Here is a 22,779-nt window from a genome sequence, read left to right as displayed (position 1 = left end):
TTGGCAGCAAGGCTGACGAAAGCCTTGAGAGGCTGCAGACCTCCAAAGCTGCAGCGAAGTCGTTGGGCGCTGCAGTTCGCCAACCTGCGCCTTTTCATCCTAGGGGACAGCAATGGAGGGGAGGTTCCTTTCGCTATTACTCGTCCTTCAGTAAAGCGAGAGGAGCTAACAGTCAAAGAGGCCACCGTAAGAGTGCCAGAGGTGGAAACAAGGGTACTCGAGGTGCCAAAGCCGCTCGGCAGTTGCCTCTTTGCCCTCAAGCACTGTCGCAGCTGCATCCGCTCAGTCATGAGGCAATGTCCCATGGTTCACCGGTTGCGGGCAGATGTGCGCAGCATCTTGGAGAATGGCGGGCCATTACTTCAGATGTGTGGGTTCTGGAGCTCATAGCCCACGGATACTGTCTTCCCTTCCGGCAGAGGCCTCATGACCATCCACTGGGGAAGCTCTCTTTGAAGTGTCCGGATCCGCTCCTTGCGCAGTAAAATCCTATCCCTGCTGGAGAAAGGCGCCATAGAACTGGTGACTGTAGCGGGGAGGAACAAGGGATGTTATTCCCCTTATTTTTTCTTCTGGAAAAAAGACTGGGGGGATTGAGAGCCATCATGGACTTCCGTTGGTTGAACATGCTCCTCAGGAAGGATAAGTTCAAGATGGTAACTCTTTCTCAAGTCCTCCAGGCCCATCAGCTTCAGGATTGGTTGGTGTCTCTGGACCTCAAGGATGCTTAATTTAATATTCATCCCAAGCACAGGAAGTACCTGAGGTTCGCGGTTGGCGACTCGCATTTTCAGTTTCGGGTCCTGCCGTTCGGATTGACCTACGCCCCGAGGATCTTCACCAAGCTGATGCTGATGCTGATGGTGGTGGTGGTGGTGGCAGAGTATCGCAGGAAAGGGGGGATTCACGTCTACCCCTACCTGGACGATTGGTTGATCAGGGCATGCTCTCCTGAGCAAGCCCTGGATCATCTGTCCGTCACCTGCCACTCCCTTCACAAGCTGGGCTTCTCCCTCAATTTTAAAGAAGTGACATTTGACACCTACCCAGCAGCTCCAATACATCGTAGCAGAGCTCGACACATCCCTGGGGCAGTGTTCGCCTCCCCAGGTGTGGGCTCCTCACATTCTGCAGATGGTGGACAAGTTTCAACGTGCCCAGAGTCTCCCGGCGTTTGAATTCTTGAGGTTGCTCGGCCTCATGGCATCCTGCGTTTTCCTGGTGTCAGAGGCCAGGCTGCGGATGAGATCCCTGCAGTGGGCTCTCAAGATGCAGTGGTTGCAGTTCTCCGGCAGGATGTCGGATCCCGTTCAGATTCCGACCTCGTCGCCCAGGATCTTCTATGGTGGGCCGATGAGGGCAATCTGATGAAGGGGGCACCATTTTGGCCACCATGGCCGGAGGTGACGATCGTGATGAACGCATCCCTCACAGGTTGGGGCGCTCATGCCAACGAGTTGACAGCCAGTGGACGTTGGTCTCTGTCAGAGTCCAGACTCCACATCAATCTGTTAGAGCTGAGGGCCGTCAGGCTAGCCCTGAAGGCTTTTCTGCCGTCTGTGTGGGGGAAGAATGTCCCGATTATGACGGACTATACAGTGGCCATGCACTACCTCAACAAAAAAGGGGGGGGCAGGGTCGCTTCAGTTGTGCAGGGAGGCGATGCAGCTCTGGTTCTGGGCCATCCAGCGGGAAATTTCAATCTCGGAAGTTCATATCGCCGGAGACGAAAACGCGGAGGCGGATGCTCTGAGCTAGCAGAGCACAGTCTCTCATGAGTGGGAGCTGGCTCAGGAAGTGCTTTTGGAGATCTTCGCCCTTTGGGAAACCCCACAAGTGGATCTCTTCGCCACCAGTGTCAACCGGAAGTGTGAGAGATTCTGCTTGTGGGAATTTCCACCAAGAGGAGCCTTAGGGGACGCGTTCGTAGTGGAGTGGTCCTTCCCACAGCTGTACGCGTTTCCTCCACTCCCTGTCATTCCACAGGTGTTGCTGAGGTTACAGAGGTTTGATTCCCGAATGATCCTCGGGCCAGGAGAGCGTGGTACCCAGACCTAGACATGTCCATCTGCCCTCCACGCCGTCTTCCCTACCGAGACGATCTGCTCTCACAGGAGGGGGGGGTTGAGTTCTCCATCCAGAGGTCAAGCCTCTCAGCCTTCATGCTTGGTATCTGAAAGGTTGAGGTATAAGGATTGGGACCTCCCCGAAGACGTGATGGAGGTGTTGCTTTCGGCCTGAAAGCCCACAACGAAATCCCTGTACCATTGCCGTTGTAGAAAGTTCTGTGACTGGTGCAGGGTACAGAATGTGGATCCTTTCCAATGTTCCATTCCTTTTGGTTTTGTCTTTTTTGCTTTCTTTAGCCCACAAGGGCCTGCAAGTGGGTACCATTAAGGGTTACCTGGCGGCGCTGTCCATATTTAAGCGCTCGTCTGAGGAATGTTCTTATTTTAAGATTCCTTTGATTTTCCCAGTTTCTAAAAGGGCTAACTAATGTTTCCAACGTCGCCTTTCCAGGTGCCGTGATGGGATTTGAATTTGGTTTTAAAGTTCCTAATGGGAGCTCTGTTTGAGCTCTTACATTCTTGTCCGTTGCGACTGTTGTCCTTTAAAACTGTGTTTTTAGTTGCGGTTACTTCCGCACGCAGAGTTGCAGGCACTTTCCGCCAAGCCATCCTTTACTGTTTTCCATAAGGACAGGGTTGGCCTGCGGGTGCGGCCTTCTTTTCTTCCAAAGGTTGTGTCGGAATTCCATTTGAGCCAGAAGGTGATTATTCCAGCGTTTTATCCTCCTCCACATCCTGGTAAGGAAGAGGAGAGGCTCCATAGGTTGGATCCTAGGAGAGCTTTGAGTTTCTATCTCTCAAGGATGTCCCGGGTCAGAGTGGGCGATCAGCTCTTTGTTGGTTATGCTGGAAGGCGCTTGGGTCAGGCTGTTTCCAAGCAGACCTTGTCCAGATGGATAATTTTGACGATCTCTGGTTGTTACCGTTTGGCGCGAAAGGACCCTCCAGTAGGCTTACGGGCTCACTCTTCTAGGTGTGTGGCTACCTCCACTGCTCTACAGAGGGGCGTTCCTATTCGCAATATTTGCGAAGCAGCCACATGGGCCTCTGTCCATACTTTTGTGAGACACTATTCCTTGGACTCCATCCATGGGCAGGATTTGGCCTTTGGTAAGGCAGTCCTCTATTCAGCCATTTCACTGGGTATTCTAAAATTGTAAATTCTTTTCCCACCTCCATAGGTTGGTACTGCTTTGGGAGTCTGTCATAGATGTGGAATACATCGGAGGACACAATCCCCTCGAAGAACAAGTTACTTACCATATCTGGTAACGTTCTTTCGATGGGATGTTCCTCCGACGTATTCCACATTGCCCTCCCAGCCTGCCCCTCTACTAAATTTCCTATGTGATTGCAGCTTACGTTTCCGCAAGGCTATCTGCGGTCATACTGGCAGGAGATTGGCGCCACACGTTCTGGGGGAAAAATGTGTGTGTGTGTGTTTTACCCCCCCCCCCGTGACGTCGACACTCGATGGAGGCCTTTGAGGGACAATGGATCGACGCAGGACACTGTAGTGAAAAAGGAGATCCCGCACCCCCCTGGGACCAGCCCTTAGTGCAATAAAATCACTCCTACTCACCTTCCCACACAAGTAGGTTTATGCAAAAGCACGTTTAGCTCAGTCTGGAAGAAAGCCAATCACACAAAATAGATGATGCTTGCATTTATTTTCTACAGCGTCTAATGAGAACTAAGCAGCATTTTACAATAATATGGGAATGAAAGTGCAAGCTGTATAATGCCAATTGTCAGTCTCAGATGAACATGCAATTATTTTGTCTTACGCTCCTAGAAAATGTAGATGAAGGTACGATCAGATCACACCAGGGACCCTCGCCGCTACAGGTGCCCGGCACTCCTTGAGAGAGGAGGGGAGGACTGGCCAAGCCCCCCACAGTCCTACACCAGAGCGGGGATGTGATGCTAGGAGTCTCGGCCCAGATAGTGCACGGCTGGTCGTCCAGGCGCTGTTCCTCTTCGTACGCGCGTTTCACCAAACAGCCCAGGATGAGTCCCTCCCTCACTGGCCCAGGCATAGTTCTTTTATTAGGGGCTGCACGTCAATCACTATGATGCACCAGCTCTTCGAGAAGCTTCTAGGCTCACCCTTCCGGGCAGTAAACATGTTTTTGCCTGGAAAGTTACAAGACTGGAAACAGCCAGTCTGGGCTCCCAGGCTTCGTGCACGTTGTTTTGGGAAGGCCTGATATTCCTGTGTTATCAATGCACCTGACTCGCAGAGCGAAGACGAGCAAGGCTGTGCAAAGCTGTGCCTGGCTCCCAAGGGCTGCGTAGAGCCACTTGCAAAAGCTAGATGTTTGTCTTCAAGAAGGGCCTTCGCAGTTAACCCCTTACAAGCGTGCAGGCTCACCTAGTTCGAGAGGCCTGGCTGATTTCAGCATTTTCCTCCACGCTTCGAATAAGCTCTAATACACACAAGATAGCTCAGTAGGTTAGTCCAAGTGCAGGTTACTGCAAGCGCCTAGAAGCTTATCACGACAGACGCCCGCTGCTGAAAATTTGCCAAAGCAGCACAACTGTGGACATTACCTGTCATAGATGTGGAATACGTAGGAGGAACATCCCATCGAAAGAATGTTACCAGATATGGTAAGTAACTTGTTTTTCTCAACAAGACGAAAGCTAAAACATTGGAAAATGCTTTAACCTGACACCTATTCCAGTTCAACGAAGTTACAATTAAAACGCTTAACCTTGAACCATCATATTTTTAAATACTGCAAAATAAAAATGTGTTTAATTTACAAACTCAATTTGCCTTTTTACTTTACTTGCTACTAAAGTAAAAATGTTTTACTTCACCACTAAATCTCGAAAACATGTATTGCTATTACCACCATGTGCTAATAACCTTTTATACCTAGTAAGGGATTATTATCACTTGGGATAATGACCCCCACCCTCAGTCTATGAGGCTATTTTGACAATACAAAATAACTTTTGCGCTTTGCACTTTATTTAATATGATAGCAAGTGGAGATGATGAATGCAGACAAAGTATTTTGAGTTTTGGTAGGGGGTATCTCTTATCTTACCTAAGTGGTTTGATTTTGATGATGTAATATAGCTATTAGGGTGTTATTCATATTGCATTACTTGTAATTTGTTTGTAATTTGTTTGTTTTGAGTTTGATGGTACATTTCTGAATAAACATGATTGATAGCAGGAGAAATGGCCAGATTTGCATTGGATCTCACAGAACATATCGGCCCGCCCTACTAGATCTGCACAGACACTGCTTCAAAATCCCCAGGTTCAACCTACAAAGAGCAGGTGGAATTTGCTTCCCTCTATTAGCAGCCACAAGTTGGAATGCACTCCCTTTATCGCTCAGATATGAACCTCATACCACCTGTTCAGGAAGAATGTAAAGATGTGGCTATTTGAGCAAGATAGCAAGAGCTACTGTTAATATGATCTTCTCAGCCCTGATAGATCCAACTATGTAAATATGACTATGTAAAATAATCCTGCCTGGCCACAACACTGTACCTATCCCACTCCTTTCTGTAACTTAACTGCATGTATGCAATTTTGTAAAATGTAAGATAAATGTATGTAACCTTAGAACTTGTAAGCTTAGAGCCCAGATACCTCGGGGCTTAGTGCGCTCTACAAATAAACTAAAATAAACTAAATGTCCAAAGCTTGGTCACCGATCATAATGGATGAACCTCCCCCGGGAAACTTGGCAAACGATAAATGCAATGGATTGGATAGCATTCATGGTCCTTCACAACAATTCTTCACTATAGAGCGGCTTCCTTTAGAGGGAGAGAAAAGATTTACCCCAGCCCACACCGAAGAAGAGCAAGGAAGGCTTTTACAGAGGAAATCATTTTCCAGTATTCAGTATTCAGCTGCAGTTGCCATTAAGAGTTAAAATCCCCCAAGGAAAAACTATAGACCACTTTTTTGGCACGACCTTAGATAAGCGTGATATCTTTCATCTGTTGCAAGCTTAAACCGTAGACCTACTGCACTGGCCTTCATCAGATCGATTATGGCAGGAGGGGTAGGGATCATGGTGAATAGGGCAGATGGGTAGGTAGAAAAATACCATATGAATAGAAAGAGTCCCAGTGCTGTTCCCCCCCACATAGTGTTTATCCTATGGTTTTCTAACCACACGCCTTTTATGTGCCTTACCATCAGCTTGAAATGTGGAAGGTGTCTAGCAACATAGTTTGCCTATGCAAAACAAGGACCGAGAATGGATAGTAGGAATGGCGAGTTGCCTGTAGAGAATGATTCACTCTTCTTATTAGTGCCTCTATGGTGCGTGAAACTAGATGACCAAGCAGGGAATGCTGCAATGGAGAAGTTGCATAGTCCAGTATTCATACAGAGAGAGTACCATGTCATAACTGGAGATACAGGAGTGTCTGTTCTCAAGTTGTGTTCCAACAGAAGAATTTCCTGCATATGCGTGGGCGGGTCAAGTGGCTGCCTTCAGATCTCAGCAATGTGGAACAGTTTCTGTGAAGTCACAGAAGTTACCTTTGCTCTGCCGGATAGAGTTTGAACTGTTATATTATGGTGGGGCTTCGAGCCTGGCTGCTGCCCTCAGATTGGCACATAGTACTCCATTTACCACATTCACCAATCACCTCACAGCCTCCCTCGAGCAAATAGAGCCACTGCGACAAGATCACAACATCACTTACGATAATCCTTAACCTGGAACGTGACCACATGTGGGCAACTGATACCGAACCCACCATCCATCCAGACACCAGACTTTGGTCTGTTGCATACCTGAGCTGAGCAGTGCACTGTCGAACTAGGGTACAGCACTGCAAAGACCATCCAATGGCAGCCGTACGCTATGCAAAGCACATTTAATCTATTCTGCTAACCGCTGCCACATAGCACATTTGATCTTTTCTAACCACTGCAACCTATCAACTTTAAAGCACTTGAATCACAGAAAAAGCAAATCCTACCAATGGCTGCAAAGAACGGTATTAGCATACTTGATCGAGAAACATGTGACCTTTTCAGTTTAGCTCAATTCTTTCAATTGTTCTTTATATTAAATTAAATAAATATATGGGGAGGGGTAAGGGAATAGGTTAACGTTGGGGTAAGTGGGTGGGTGCAGGTGGTCTCCCCCAGCATTTTCGACCAAAAAAAATGACCAAATAATTAGGTCAAATAGGAAAAGGTCAAATATTTTCGATCAAGCAGATCTAAACTGCAAAGAACCGAGTAGAAAGCAGATTTTTAACATGAATAACCCCAACGTGTAGCTATGCCTTGCACTAATTCACTATTATGTTAGTCCTTGTACTGCTCCTGGCCTTTCCTAGCATATGACGATGACCAGGTTATAGTAAAGGTATGACCTTAACCCGTTTGTGGGCTTGTAACCTATTTTTGGCAGCCTTACGTAACCATGCATTTGGTTTTTTAAGGCACATATTTACATTTAGAGGGCAAATACCACATTTTTAAAACTCCTTAGACAAGCCGGATAGCATGCTCTGCATATGAGCTTTTGGTTGTTCAATATTCCTGCCTATATATTTTGATATTGATACAGTGAGTTAAATTGAATGGACGTTTTTATCAATGTTAGGATGTGGCGTTTGATGCTGAATTAAGGCATGTCTGTGCCATTTAGACATTTGTTGATGAGCAGCAAATATATAAATGTGGTTCTCCAGCATGGGGTCTGGCATGGATTCACATGCTCATGAATATTCCCCGTCGTCAGGCTGGGAATCCTCGGTAAAGAAAAAAAAAACCAGTATCAGTTTCGTTTCTGATCTGTCTTTCGTAGTAATAACCAATCACTGGTCTCTGCGTCATACTGACCACAGCCAATGACTGCCCTCTACCTAAGCACCGCCTCTGGCAGCCATCTTCAGATTTTTACCGCACGTTCATGTGTTGGGATCCTCGTGCTATTGCTCTCGAGCGTTAGTGCTATTTTTTTCACGTTTTTTCTCAAAAACTTCGGTTTTTTCGGTCAAAAGAGCCTCAAGCTCCACCGACTCTCCATCCGATCAACGGGGACCCGTGTCGGATTCGTCTGCGCCCCTCAAGGGTGAAGATTTCGTCGAGCTACGCTTTTGGAGGACTCCAGAAGCTTCTCAGGCCCGGACATGGCCCAGGAGAAGGGAAGCTCGACGCCCGGAAAGCTGTTCAGGGTCTGCCCTGGATGCCAGCTGCAGAACGTCTTTAAGGAGGACGAACACTCCTTTTGTCTCTACTGCTTACATGAGGACAAGACGCACGTGGAGAAGGACTGTGCGTTTTGCGGCAATATGTCGGAGCGGACCATGAAGGACCGCCATCAACGTCTCGCCAACTGGCTGGAAGGGAAGAGCCCGTCGGGCGAGAAGAAGAGGAAGAAATCCGAGCGGTCTTCTAAGACCTTTGAGGACGCCCCGGCGACGGGGGGTCCAACACAAGGCCAAGCACCGCGAGTCCGCTGGCACCGGGAGCGCCGAACGGTCGGGCTCTACGGGCGCCAGGCAGGGCGCACCCTCCCCGGCACCTTCAGCCACGAGCCAACGCTCTGGGTCGGGTAAGAGGAAGGGCGAGCACCCGGCAAAGCTCCTGGAGAGGCCCGGTCGAGCTCGAAGGCCCCATCGGAGGGGGAGCGAGGCAGTGTCCCCCCCCCCTCAAGGATAAGGCGGTGAGCGCACCTAAGGTGGTGAAGGCCTTAATCCATCCGGCCAAGCCCTCTATCGAAACTGTCGCGGCGGCCCTGGCTCAGCCTGTGGAGGCTACACCAGTGGTGGCGACCTCGGGGCTCAGAGTCTCCCTGCCACCTCGGAGGGAGTCCTCTTTTGTGCCCATCGATAGGACCCCCGTGAAATCCCCGGCGGGGAAGAAAAAGGGGGGGCAGGGCGTCGTCGTAGATTCGGCTTCAACCTCGGAGGAAGAGCTGATCGAGGTCTTAAGCCACGGCCTTGGCGTAGTAGAAGACCGGCCCGTCGGGATGGATCCCGACGCAGGTGACGACGATCGCCCGTCGGATTCCCCTCTGCCAGCGCCGCAAGACAACTCGGCGGCCATTTTGTTGGCTATACAGTCCTTATGCTCAGAGATAAGGACGAGACTACCGTTGCCGACGGAGGAACCTCTCCTGTCGGGGGATCCTGAACCGGGACCTTCTGGTGTTCCCCCGCCCAAGAAAAGAAGGATTCACCCTCCACCTCCTTTTCAGCCGTCGCGCCCCGTCCAGCCCTCCTCCCCGTCCACCCGAGGGGATGATACGCGGACTGACACGGCAGCGACGGGTACGGACGACGAGGATCTACCGTCGTCACCTCCCACCAGGGCTTCTCCGCCCGACGAGATTGGATCGTTCCACTCCATGATCGCCAGGGCATCCGAGCTTTTCCAACTCTGCCCTGAGGAGAAGAAAAAGGAAGGATTCCTTTACCAACGGCGCGAGGCCAAGAGGAAGACGGTCCTCGCGGTGCCTCTACTGGACGACATTTGGGATGAGGGCCTCGCCCTCCTCAAGAACCCTTCCACGACGCCAGCTAGAAGAGACCGGTACGAGAAGAAGTACCGGGTCCCGGACGCGGCCCCCCTGTGCCTCCGGGCGCAGCCTACCCCGGACTCCGTCGTCTCCGCGGCGGCCAGGAAGAAAGCGGGGGGGGTGCGGCCTCCACATCGACTTCCCCACCGGACGGCGAGGGAAAGAAATTGGACGCTATGGGACGCAGGGTCATCTCGTCTGCAGCGACGACGATTAAAGCGGCCAACGCCTTGGCTATCGTGGCCCGCTACGACAGGGAGCTATGGTACAAACTGGCTCCCCTGCTGGACTTCCTACCGGACGACAAGAGGGCGGATGCCCTGGAGATCCTACAGGAAGGTGAGGTGGCGTCGTACCACGCCATCACTATTGCGACGGACATCGCCGACACTGGGGTTCGCCAGTTAGGTAACGGCGTGTGCCTTAGGCGGCGTGGATGGCTCAAGGCTACGGACTTCCGTCAAGACGTACAGACCAGAGTCCTGGACATGCCGTTCGATGGGAACAACCTGTTTGGGAAAACAGTGGACTATTCCCTTCAGGCCATTAAAGCGGACACTGAGACGGCCCGGGCCCTTGGGGTTCTGCAGCAACGACGGACGCCCTTTCGGAGCAGCGGAGGCAAGGGCGCCTCCAAAGGTTCCGGCGGCGGTTTCTCCACCTACCGTCAAGCGGCCCGCTCGTCGTCTCAGGAGGCCTACAGAGGACGAGGCAAGTCTGGCGGACCCCGCCGTCGTCGCCAAGGAGGTCAAGGCGGCAAAGCCTTGTCGAAACAGGATTGAACCGGCCGTGGGGTCGGGCCCCCACCGAAGCACCCCGGTGGGAGGCCGGCTGGCGAGCTTCGTCAGCGTGTGGGAGTCCATCTCCACCGACCGTTGGGTGCTGGACGCCTTAGCCCGGGGCCACGCGCTCGAGTTTCAAAGAAGGTGCCCGCGCGTCCCCCCCGTGGCCAGGAAAGAGCTTCACGTCCCTCAGCTTCTCCTGGAGGTAAAGCCCTCCCCTTCGGACTACGGTCGGCACCCAGGGTATTCACCAAGTGCCTTGCACCAGTGGCGGCGCAGCTGCGCCGCGAGGGGATCCACGTCTACCCCTACCTGGACGACTGGCTCATCCGAGCCAAGACGAGGGAGCTCGCCGTGGAGCACACGGCAAGGACCGTCCAACTTCTCACGGACCTGGGATTCTCCGTGAACTACGCCAAGTCCCACCTGGTACCCGCGCAAAACGCACTGTTTCTGGGAGCGAAGCTTGACACAGTGTCCCTTCTGGCCTCCCCGTCGGAGGAAAGGACCAGGTCCATCCTGGGCAAGGTACAGCGGATGTTGGTTTCCGACGCGGCCAAGGTGAGGTCCATCAAGTCCCTCCTCGGAATGATGTCTTCTTGCATCTACCTCATTCCCATGTGCAGGCTCCGGATGCGCCCGTTGCAGGAGTTCCTGGACGCGCGCTGGATCCAAACGACGGGCGGCTTCGAGGAGAGGATCACACTCGACGAGAGTTTCCGCCGAGCGGTCCGGTGGTGGGGCACCCGCGCGCATCTGACGGCGGGCATGGACTTCCAGACCCCAGACCACCAGGAGACAGTGCCCACGGATGCCTCCCTGGAAGGGTGGGGAGCGCACACCGAAAATCTGCACGCAAGAGGCCTTTGGCTCCCGACGGAGAAGTCCCTCCATATCAACGTCCTGGAGCTCCGTGCAGTGTTCTGGGCCCTCAGGTCCTTCCTTCCGTCCCTCAAGGGCAAGGTGGTGAGGATCTTCACCGACAACACCACCACCATGTTTTACATCAGGAAACAGGGCGGAACCAGGTCCCCAGCAATGTCCAAGGAGGCGCAGGACCTGTGGCATTGGGCCGTCGCCCAAAGGATGTTTCTGGTGCCATTTCATCTGGCAGGGATAAAAAACACCATCGCCGACTCACTCAGCAGGGAGCTGCGCTCGTGCCACGAGTGGGAACTACGGCAGGATCTAGTGGATCGCCTCTTCCGACGGTGGGGCACACCCCAGATCGACCTGTTCGCGACGGCGACAAACTCCAAGTGCCGGAGGTTCGCCAGCAGGTTTCCCCAGGCGAGGAGCATGGGCGATGCTTTCTCGTTCCCCTGGGAGGGCCTGTTCCTCTACGCGTTCCCTCCTTTGCCACTGCTAATCCGGCTCGTCAACCAGCTCAAGAGGTCACGGTGCAGGATGATCCTCGTCGCACCTGCGTGGCCGAGGCAGATATGGTTCCCGGACCTTCTGGACTTGTCAGCGTCCCCGCCAATCAAGCTGCCGGTGGACGCGGATCTACTCTCCAGGGAAGGAGGCGCCATCCTCCACCACGACCCGAAATCGCTGAACTTGCAGGCCTGGCTCCTGCAGCGCTAGAGTTTGGAGGATACGACATACCGGCCGACTGCAGAGAGGTTCTTGCAAAGGCCAGGGCGTCCTCGACTCTTAAATGCTACGGACACAAATAGAAGAGGTTCTCTGTCTGGTGCCACGCACAGAAGATTAACCCTCTACGGATTACGGCTCCCCAGGTACTGCCGTACCTGCTGACGCTGGCCAAAGCTGGACTGGCACACGCGTCCATCAAGATTCATCTTGCTGCGATCTCCCGATACACCAGAACCACGGGGCGGACGTCCTTGTGGTCTCATCGTCTGGTGAAAGAGTTCATGAAGGGACTGTTCAGATCGTTCCCGCCGGTGAAGGCTCCGGCCCCGGCGTGGGAGCTCAACGTGGTGCTGACCAAGCTCATGGGACCTCCGTTCGAGCCTCTGCACTCGGCCCCGTTGAAGTTTCTGTCGTGGAAAACAGCGTTTCTTGTGGCCATCACCTCCGCACGACGGGTGGGAGAGATCCAGGCCCTTTCCTGCAAGGCCCCGTACTTGACTTTTCACGACACGAGGGTAGTGCTCAGGACGCACCCCTCCTTCATGCCCAAGGTACCGTCGGACTTCCATCTCAACGAACCCTTGGTGTTGCCTGTGTTCTTCCCGTCGCCTTCGTCGCCGGCTGAGAGGACTTTGCACTCGCTGGATGTGGCTAGAGCGCTGAAGTTCTACGTGGACCGCACGAAGTGTTTTCGGAAGACGTCACAACTCTTTGTGAACTTTGGACCTGTCAATCAGGGGAAGGCTCTCTCGAAGGCTTCCATTTCCAGATGGCTCTCCGGCTGTATCATGTACTGTCATCGGTTGGCAAACCGACCGCTGCCTGGCCGTCTGAGAGCCCATTCCACCAGAGCGATCGCAGCTACCACGGCGTTCCTTTCTGGTGTGCCCCTGCTGGACATATGTAGGGCTGCTACGTGGAGGTCGACGCACACCTTCACGAAATTCTACTGCGTCGATCGGGATTCCAGGGAGGAGTCCAGGGTCGGCCAAGCAGTGCTGCGCAACCTGTTCGCCTGAGGTGAGCCTGGTGAGGAGGTAAGATGCTTAATGTTGAGTTTGATGTAATGCTTAATGTTGAGCCTTTGCCACCTCCCGTGGTTGTGCATGTGTGTACTGCTATGTATTCTTTATTCATGAGCATGTGAATCCATGCCAGACCCCATGCTGGAGAAGGAACAAGTTACTTACCTGTAACTGTTGTTCTCCAGCATGGGTCTGGCATGGATTCACATGCGAACCCTCCCGCCTACCCCTCTGCGGCTCTTCACTTGGTCATACTGCCACTTCACGTGCTTCCAAATCTGAAGATGGCTGCCAGAGGCGGTGCTTAGGTAGAGGGCAGTCATTGGCTGTGGTCAGTATGACGCAGAGACCAGTGATTGGTTATTACTACGAAAGACAGATCAGAAACGAAACTGATACTGGTTTTTTTTCTTTACCGAGGATTCCCAGCCTGACGACGGGGAATATTCATGAGCATGTGAATCCATGCCAGACCCATGCTGGAGAACAACAGTTACAGGTAAGTAACTTGTTCCTTCTGGCCAGTGTAACTGTTTCAGCCCATGCACTACAAAGAAGAAAAGAATTGGATACAAACCTGCCCCGTGGATGAGGAGGCCTTGACCAAGAGGTCAATTTAAGGTGGAAACTACTAGCCGGGTGCAAAAAGTAACTCGCCCCTGCATTGTCAACATATACACAGCATACCATTTCTTGCTCTCGAGAGTCAATGATCACTCGGCGAGTGCACATTTTGAGCCCTGGTTTTCCTATTTAGCTACTTTCCCACAAAACACAAATAAATGACATCCCCACATAAAAAGACAACATTGAGGGCAGCTTAAGTTATCAGAAAAAAATAGATAACGCAATAGTAAAGCACCGCAATAGTAAAGCACCAAGTTTCATTAATGAGTCATATTTGGAATTCCGAGCACAATCGTCCTAAAATATATATATATATATAGCTAAAGATAGAACTCCCCCACCCCAACCCTGTATTTTCTACAGATTCACTAGATACTATCATCACCACAAAAATCCCCTTCTAGTCAGTCTTCAATCTCGCTGAGTGGTGCCATGCTGATGCAGAAATCCCCAAGGCTCCTTAGGGCTTGGAAGAGTCTTAGTTCAATAAGGGTTTCTGAACACAATTCAGGCGGTGGCAGAATGTGATGCACCTTATATTTGTTCCTCTTTTTGATCATCACTGTCTTCTTCATCCCCCAAACCTGGGACAGCCAAAGTAGGCACAACCTTCCTGGCTCGCTGCAGGTTCCTTCCAACTCCAAGGTTTGCAGCTTAAAGTCTCTTTTGAGAAGACGTGGGTTCCCCCACGGTCACACTTTAGCACCCTGTGTCTGCTGCTAAGGTCAATAAATATTCTGAGACTTCGAGATATGATAGGCCTTCAATATGTGTATTTGCTGGATAACTCATATTTTCAAGTATATAAGCATCCCGCAGTGCTGAAAGCCTTCGTTTGGGTAGAGCAAACACTCAGCAACTGACACTACAGGGATTAATTGGCATCTTTATACCCCGAAACTTTATTCTCCACGACTATCATTTGTGCATCTGTGGCCACTCCCATGTTAAATACACTACTCTTTCTTAAGTTCGCTTCCATCTATACTAAGAAGGCTTTTCTATCTGACTCCTGCTATCTGCCTCTTCATGTTACACACCTCTTGGGTATGCTCTCTACCTTTTTGTTTCTTTGCCAGAATGAGATCTGCAAAGGAGTATTCGGGAGAGATTTTTTGGTCAGAACAAATTAAAGGTGCATTCTGCAAGAAAGTGTGCTTTGTCAAACAAGCATGCTTTCTCCCTGGGTTTGTTGGTTAAAAAGTGGTGTCCCTGGTCGCACATGCGCCGACTTCTAGTAGCTCCGGGAACGAGTAACTTAACCACGGAAATGTTTATATTGGATGTGTGTGTACTTGTGGTGGGCACATTACAAAGACACAAGCAGGAGGTTTAATGGCACCTTCCACTGACCAACTTGCATTAAGCCTGAAACGTGTACATGGGGAAACTAATGTTTTAGCACAATTAATACACCGGTCTGTTAAAACAATATTCCTATTTCCGGTGCCCTGCCGTACCTGCAGGCATTGTTTCAGCAGTTTACAAATTGGATGCTAGATGCTGTTAAATGGTATCTGCAGATAAAATTGGCAGAAACATTTCGAATGGAGAAATATAGGGGTGGGGGGGTAAGGAGAATAGTTAAAATTGGGGGTAGAGGGGAGTTCCCCCCCACCCCTGCATTTAAAAAAAAAGAAAGAAAGAAAATATGCTGTCATTTTTCCTTTCGGAATTTTAACGTATATGCCTGTAAATAAACACATTGCCAATGCCTTATGTTGTGGCATGATAGCAGGGAAACATCTACCATCATTACAGTAGACCTGCGCTGTGTTTATTTAGGATATAGTGTTTCTATAAGAAACACATACATAGTGTCATCCCGTAATTGGGGCAATCAAGTGAGAGGAAATGTTAAATGGGCAATTAACCATATGATCAGAGTGAGGAAGATCATGAAATCGGGCCGATACCCACGGTCCCAGTGATTAGTATAAAGGGAGATGTTAAAATATCTACATTAGTGGAAGTGAGGTGTTCTGGGGTGGTGGGGGGAGATGTAACTGAGGCCCGTACAAGGGGGTAGTAGATGGAGGTTGATGACCACTGTGAACATATGAATGTTTGTGGTTCTGTTGATTTCAGGCAGTTAGTACTGTGGGTGAAATGGGAGATGGAGCAAAACTATGCTATGTGAGTGAGGGGCAGATAGACTGGGAAAGGTGGTACTGAGGAAGGTGGGAGGTGGAGAGTCGCGAGTGGGAGAAGCAGACAGGTGCAGCGATTTAGCCCATGGATAGATTTGCAAACCAGTACTAGAAATTTGGAGAGGGACCGTTTATGCATTGAGAGCAAGCGGGCGAGGGAGGTAGGGTGGTGTGGGTGGCTGTTGGGGGGTGATGGACGAACAGGACACGTTTAAAGATTTTTGTGAAGGGGGGCGAGTAGAAGAGAAAGCCAATTGAGTGGGGGAGGATGTTTAAACAGTATGTGGTCAGTAGAGGAGGATATTAGTTTTGCCAGAAATAAATATACAAAACTTGCCATTCACTTACTGGTGCTGAAAGAAAAGGGCAAAAAGCCTAGAAAGCAGCCACTCTTTCAGAGCCGACACCAGGAAGAGCTTTTGTCTTTCAGGCTTCATCTGCATGTGGAAGTGGGACTCCCAAATGTGGTTTCTTTCGTGTTGAGGGCAAAGTTTGATACGTTTTCGATATTCTCCAGGCAGGACAGTAGATCTTTGTATTTGTTTCAGGTCTGAGCAGAACGTGTCGATATTAGTAATCTGGGCTGTGGCAGTTTGGAGAGAGGTGACCTTGTATGCAGCTTTGGAAAGGTATCGGGTATCAATTTGTGGACAGGGGAATACTGTGGATTTGGTGTTGTAAAACGTTCTTGAAGTCTTCTGAAAAACACTTTCTGGACAAGTGATTCTTAACCTCTGACTGGACTACATATTGATTATTTGGATGAACGTTTGCAGCCAGGCCCTTTTGGGAAGCGGACCCCTACTACACAGTACGGTTTGCAAAGACACGTTACATTGCAATAAGCAGTGAACCCAGGCAACCTTCCTAGCAGGATCGCTGCCCCAGGCAAGGGTGGATTGGGAACCAAAAGAGGCCCTGGAAATAATGTTCCAAGTGGCCCCATATTACACATTTTCAGCAAGTCCAAGTATTTTCCTATGGGAACATTTGGAAATCCTACACAAGAGGCTCAGGGTGCAGAGGCCTTCTGGGAAATCTCCAGAGTTTCATACAGGGCAGTCCGCCCCAGGCCCAAGGAGACATTTTGCTCTGCCTCATCCGTAGATTGCTTACAAAAATCCTTCCTGCAGGCCATCTAACGAGTTTTGCATATGCCCCTGCTGAACCCCACCTGCATTAATTTTAACCCAAAGTTGTAATCCTAAACACAATACATTCTAAAAGGGTACGCGCAAGCAAGATTTGGAAAATGGTTGCAGGAAATCTGGCTCATATGTGAACATCTTCTTGAAAAGCCAGGATTTGGAGCGCTCCTGACTTTTAAGTCATTGGGTTCAGTTCTCAGGTTGGGAGCTAGGTTGTTTCAGAATTTTCATAGTTGCTGCAAGGGCTCTGCCTCCATGCCAATCTGTTAACCAAGGATGGGATGATTTTGTTTTGTTGTCAGTCAGATGTTCCTGCTTGGTACAAATTTGGTGAAGTTAGGAGCCAGATTGTTTGGGCCAGTGTTGTAAAATTACAGTTGGCTAAGAAAAGGCCTTTGAAAACCATTTCCATTGGGTGTCATTGAAGCGCCATGAGGCCTAGTGAGGTGGAGTCCCCGAGTTTGAGGTTCAGGATAGTTCTTACTGCCTAGCTTTGTGTGTGCGAGTTGATGAATGAAGGATTTGTTCAGAGCTAGAGATTGCAGTAATCAATCCTGGTCAACACTAGTGTGTTGGTGAAAAGGATGTTTTCAGCCTTTCACAATGGGGGTTGACATTTTTTTTCTGCATGTGCTTTTTCTCAGTTAGCTCCTTCATCTGAAGTCAGAATGTAATATTATTGCCAGGGAAAATGCTGGAAATGTTATATTTAACCGGGCAGGGTTAAGGCAAATAGGGGCTAATCAACTAAATGGAAGCACGTAGGGGCAGGTGCAGAAGGAAGCCAGAGAGTATGATCTCGTTATTGCTAGCTTTCTGGTAGGAGTGATCAATCATCCTGATATTCTCCACAAGGCACTTATTTATGGAAATGTTAGGTTGGTGGTACTCCGCTCGAAGGCAATCCGAGAGTCATCAGCATTCGAGGAGTACGTTTCAAGGAGGTCTTAGGCACATACACATTAAAGCATCTAAGGGAATGGGGAAACCTTGGGACACTAATATGTTGAGGGAAAGGGGTGACTCTACAGTTTACAATTTTGACTCTAGCTGAATGATCTGAAAGGAATGATGACCTCTTCTTTTAAAGCAGTACCTTCAGTAATCAACGTGCTATGTATTGCAGACCAGTACAGAAGAATCGGGACAGTTGATGCATTTTCATAGAGGGGTTTTAGGACTTATTCACGAGCAGAAGACTAGTTTGTGTGCTTTTATTTTTTAATATAAACCTAGATTGACGGTCCTAAAACAGGTTGTTCAACTTGTTGTAGGCTAGCTGCGAGGTTATTACTTTCTCAAGTATTTTGTCCACAAATTGTAAGTTGAAGGTGTGGATGTTTGTTAAGATAACCCGGGTCTGTAATTGTTTTTGTTTATAGCAACAGCATGATTTAGTTTCTTTCAAGGTTCTGGCTATTGGCTGTCAAATAAGTGCTGACCAGGATTGGTATGGCCTCCTTGATGCTGTGACCGAAAGCTATTGACCTGGTAATTTTAATATGCAAGGACCAGGGGCTAGATGCTTTCTTAAGAATTACTTGGTTTCACTCTACAAGTAACTAAAATAGATAGTCGATCAGTTTTTCCTTTTTACTATTTTCATCGTCTACTATCCAGATTTAGAACATGTTCTAAAAATTTCACAATTGTGAAAATTAGTTTTTTTTTTTCCCCGGCCATTCAGTAGTAATGACCAACGGGAATCTTCATTCAACTACTGGGCCGAAATGTTGAAATGATTGCCAAAGATTTGTCTTTGGTCCATGAGGTCTGGACAGACCATTACTAAATGATGAATTGTCTCTGGAACTTCACTGTTTTTGCAGAAGCGGCAGTGTCTTTCACTTTTCTGAATTTTCCGTATCGTCGCTAGTTTGTCTCTTGTGGGTAGGTTGTTTAGTCGTATCTTCATGTAAACAGCTCGAACCATACAGTCAGGGAATAATTCCAAATATTTTGGGATTTCATTAAGTGCTCGTATAACCGAATGGCATTGAAGGTTTCTGGAGTATAGAGTTTTAGTATGACAAGTTCTGATCCAATCATTATTTGCCAGTTTAAGTTTTGCATGCTGTGGTCTATACATGAGTGTGTCAACCGAAATGTCCTCGGCCTTTAGCTGTCGAAGTAGATGTTCTTGCCATGCCCGTAGGACTGTGTTGTGACACTCTTTATAAAGGCCACCCACACTCTTCATTGTGCCGGGGATGAGCCTGGGTGACAACTGTCAACTTCTTGTGAAAAACACATTCTCATGGATGCACTGACTGCAAAAATATTTTAGGCGTTCAAGTGGAGGGGTCACTCAAATACCTGGGTTCTGATATTGTCCACATTTAGCTGTCCGGTAAGGTATCTTGACAGAAAACAGGATGCTGCCAGAAACAAAAGAAGGTGAGCACAAACCTTTCAAGAGGTAATGCCTTTCACCACAGACCAACATACAGGGGGAATCGGTACTCCCTCCAAGCAGAAATGCATAAATCATAAATCAGGGCACCTCCAAAAAAGAAAGCGTGGGATGGCCTCATGACGCCTCTAGTAGACGAAGCATTGCTGTGCCCTGGAGTTTGCGACTCCTGCACTTTAACCCAAACAGTGCTGATCAATACACCTCGAACAACTCGCTGTAATAGCAAGTAAATGTGTAAGCCATGTCCCAGTTAGGGGAAAAAGAACTAGTAGTTTGCGACAATGCCCTTCCACGTGGTCTCAGGTTTTTTATAACCAATTAAGGGGGCAAGGACATATATTGATGATTCCTTCCCTGCTCTAGCTCAGGCCCCCTGGTTACTTAAGGCGAACGGTCAACTTCTGGCTGTCTCTGCGCATTTTGCAGGCAGTCTCTAGGGTGAAAGGGCAGGGTAAATGCTCTAGGGGGAGTTTTTCTTTTCTGGGGGGGCGGGAGGTGGTTCTCTGACACAGCTTAGGAAGTAGGATTTTCTCCAAGGCCTGATTGAGACCCTGATTCGTCACACTGATCACCCCTTCCATTTGGCCTCATCCAGTTAGACTGTCATAGTCTACCAAGGTTGAGGCAGTAAATCCCATTTGGACGCCATTCTCCCCGTAGGAATCTCAATACTTGCTGGCGGGTAGGGAACAGTGGGGCAGGGTAGTCATAGTGTGAGAAGTTGGCTAGTGGCTTGGTAGGTATGCATGTGTTCTAACACTTTCAGAGCGAATAAGTGTTGTGTGCCCTATCTGGCAGCTATGCTGTACTACTCTGGGTGTCGTCGGAGTCGAGACGGCAGAAACGCCATCCAGGATTCCTTCCCAAAGGATGACTGCCAAGTAAGGCCTAGAGGGAGAAAAGGCAAGCACCGATCCTGTAAAAACTGGAGCCTCCCATGGTGGGAGCTAGGCTTCCTCAGGATTTGTCCATAGTAGGGATAGCTATCCATCCCCAGACACAGCAAGAACTTGTTTGCCAATTGTGAAGGTATTTGGCACATTCTTTCCTATGCCCCAGCTCACCTTAAACCATTCCCAGGTGGCACCAGGTATTATGTTAACTTGAGTCTTTTTATAGAAGCATACTATAGCAGGAGTAAACATTTGAAGTTGACAGAAACTATACAGGCTTAAAGTTATTCACTGCATAAATTCTCCACATGCACACAGCACTCTATTTCTTACTCGTCAAGAGTCTATGATCATTCGACAGTGGTTGGTGGCAAGTGCAGATTTTGAGGCTGCTATAGGAAGTGTGTGGCACACTGGGTTGCTTCTGAGCAAGCTATGGCTTTACCTGATCCAACATAGTTCATCCTCAACAAAGATGCGAGACAAATTTAGAGTTGGAAAAACAAAGTATTACCAAAATGTTAAAGGAAGCGGCGTAGCCCTCCACTAACCAGTCACTTTGTGTCTCCCTCTGTGCTTTAATTCCTATCAAATGCTCACCATATGGCAACCTTCTTTCCAAATTGAGACTACTGGGACAGTCTAGTTGGAGGGTATAGACATGGGGCGGCGGCGCAGTTCATTGATGGAGCTTTTTATTCTTCCTCCTGCATTCACCTTCTAAATAATTATGTCACTGTTTTTATTTCTTTTTCAGTGGAGGCCTCAGCAACCTGCTCTTCAAATGTGCACTCGGTGACCATGTGGCGAGCCAAGGGGATGAACCACGCCAGGTGCTGCTTCGTGTCTACGGGGCCATTCTTCAGGTATACGCCAAACTACTACTGAAAGCTCTCACAGGCAGAGATCTACTGAGAGGGCATCCCGATAGGCTCGCACTATTCATAGATCTCACCAAAGAAGATGTGGGTCTCCAACCACTGTGCCTTCGTAAAGGACTAAACTGAAAGAAGCATAAGCATTTCTAACCCAACACCTGCCATGCAGACATGCTACAGGAGCCCACTTAAGGCCCGAAGCAGCCCATTGCACTGAGTGCTAGGAGGGATTTGGCTGCCAGAGCTAGTAATCCTATCCTGCGCCTGTTTCATTTGAGAACCTCCGAGGACAGGCCAGACTGCAAGTGTAGGATTTCAGTGCTGCAAGCGTGTGCGTGTGTGCGTGTGGGGTAGATACTGTGCATAATAGTAAAAAAGCCAATGGCACCACATTGATGGAACATCTGCTGGCTTTAGTAAGGTACCTAAAAGAAAGGAAGTAAATCCAGGAATGTACCAGCCCCTCCTGCCAATGACTGCCCCAAGTATCATGCTCACTCTGTCCCTTCTTAGGGTAACCCTCACAAACCTCTTAATCCATAAAAACACAGAGAGGCCATTCATAAAACAGATTTGTATTTTAATGCAATGAAATGTCGTGACCAGCAGGAAGATTGTGTGTACACTAATGATTCTGGTGCAATTTGTCTGCAGTGAGGCTGGGTCCATTAGTTTGTTGATGGTTCTCTAATTTATGATTAAAAATATAATTTTTTTTTATACGGAGAGGTTTCTAAGCACCGACCCGGGATTCGAAACTTTGTTGCTCTGTGTTGTCTAAGACGAGCGCGTTGCCGCTGAGCTATACTACCCGTGTTCGTTTATGTGCAGAGGAATTAGTTTCTCATTTTCTGCTTTTGTCATTTCTAATGTAATTGGTGTTTGGTCCTGTTTTTGTTTTGGCGCATAGGTGGCGGAAGTATAGGAATGGGCTTAATGAACCAAATGTATAGCTATTGGTTTTCGAAGGAGGAGATCGTGCGTGGATGTGCCAGATTCACGCACATTGCGAAGTAATAACTGGATTCCCCAGCCTACCTTCCCTGCTGAAAACAGAAAAGCAAGCTTAGCCACCCCACCTGTTAAAATGTCTCTTCACACTGTCCACACACTCTCGCACCGCACGTGCACTCGTGCCCACATGCTACATATGATCGCAAACTGCGATGCCTGTAAAAAACGATGTGCCTATACTCTCACCCTGTATTCGTACATACACACCTCGCGTGCATTTGCACTCCTATATTATTCAATGCTTACATCTGTTGCTAATGTTGTGTGTCACGTAAACACTAACCTGTTGATATTTTCAGAACATTATAAGTAATGTCCGGTTATGTAGGGGTCAAGTATTTTGCGTTCATGCCATGCCTGTGAATGTAAAATGCAATAATCCACTCCAAAACTATTGGCTTTGCCAATGTTTAAAAAACTAAAATATAGTGTAATTTAAATGCAGTTGTGCTGATTGGACTATTGTTTCTCTTATTTCTGTTGCAGTTTGTGTGTAGTGTTCCGTTGGCAAGATAGTTATGTTATTTTGGGGTTGTTTGTAAAGCACAACATTTGTCAAAGGCCTCTCTGCGTTGTGCCAGCTCTTTAATAGCATCCTGTAATGTGAGCGAGTTTGAGTGCCTCTAAGATGTGCAGGGAGTTTGTTCTGCAA

General features: G+C 48.9%; 1 protein-coding gene across 4 annotated transcripts in view; it reads left to right on the top strand.

The window, feature by feature from the left end:
- Window positions 1-22,779, top strand: part of CHKB (choline kinase beta) — a 461,430-nt gene that overhangs the window by 87,068 nt on the left and 351,583 nt on the right. For all 4 annotated transcript variants that reach the window (XM_069629455.1, XM_069629456.1, XM_069629457.1 and 1 more), the window contains one exon: window positions 20,993-21,101. In XM_069629455.1, coding sequence (XP_069485556.1) covers window positions 20,993-21,101 — 109 coding nt within the window. The remainder of the gene's footprint in view (window positions 1-20,992; window positions 21,102-22,779) is intronic.

The sequence above is a fragment of the Ambystoma mexicanum genome, chromosome 12 (assembly GCF_040938575.1).
Source record: "Ambystoma mexicanum isolate Mex_15411 chromosome 12, UKY_AmexF1_1, whole genome shotgun sequence".
NCBI classification, from domain to species: domain Eukaryota; kingdom Metazoa; phylum Chordata; class Amphibia; order Caudata; family Ambystomatidae; genus Ambystoma; species Ambystoma mexicanum.
This window is presented reverse-complemented; position numbering and strand designations above follow the sequence as displayed.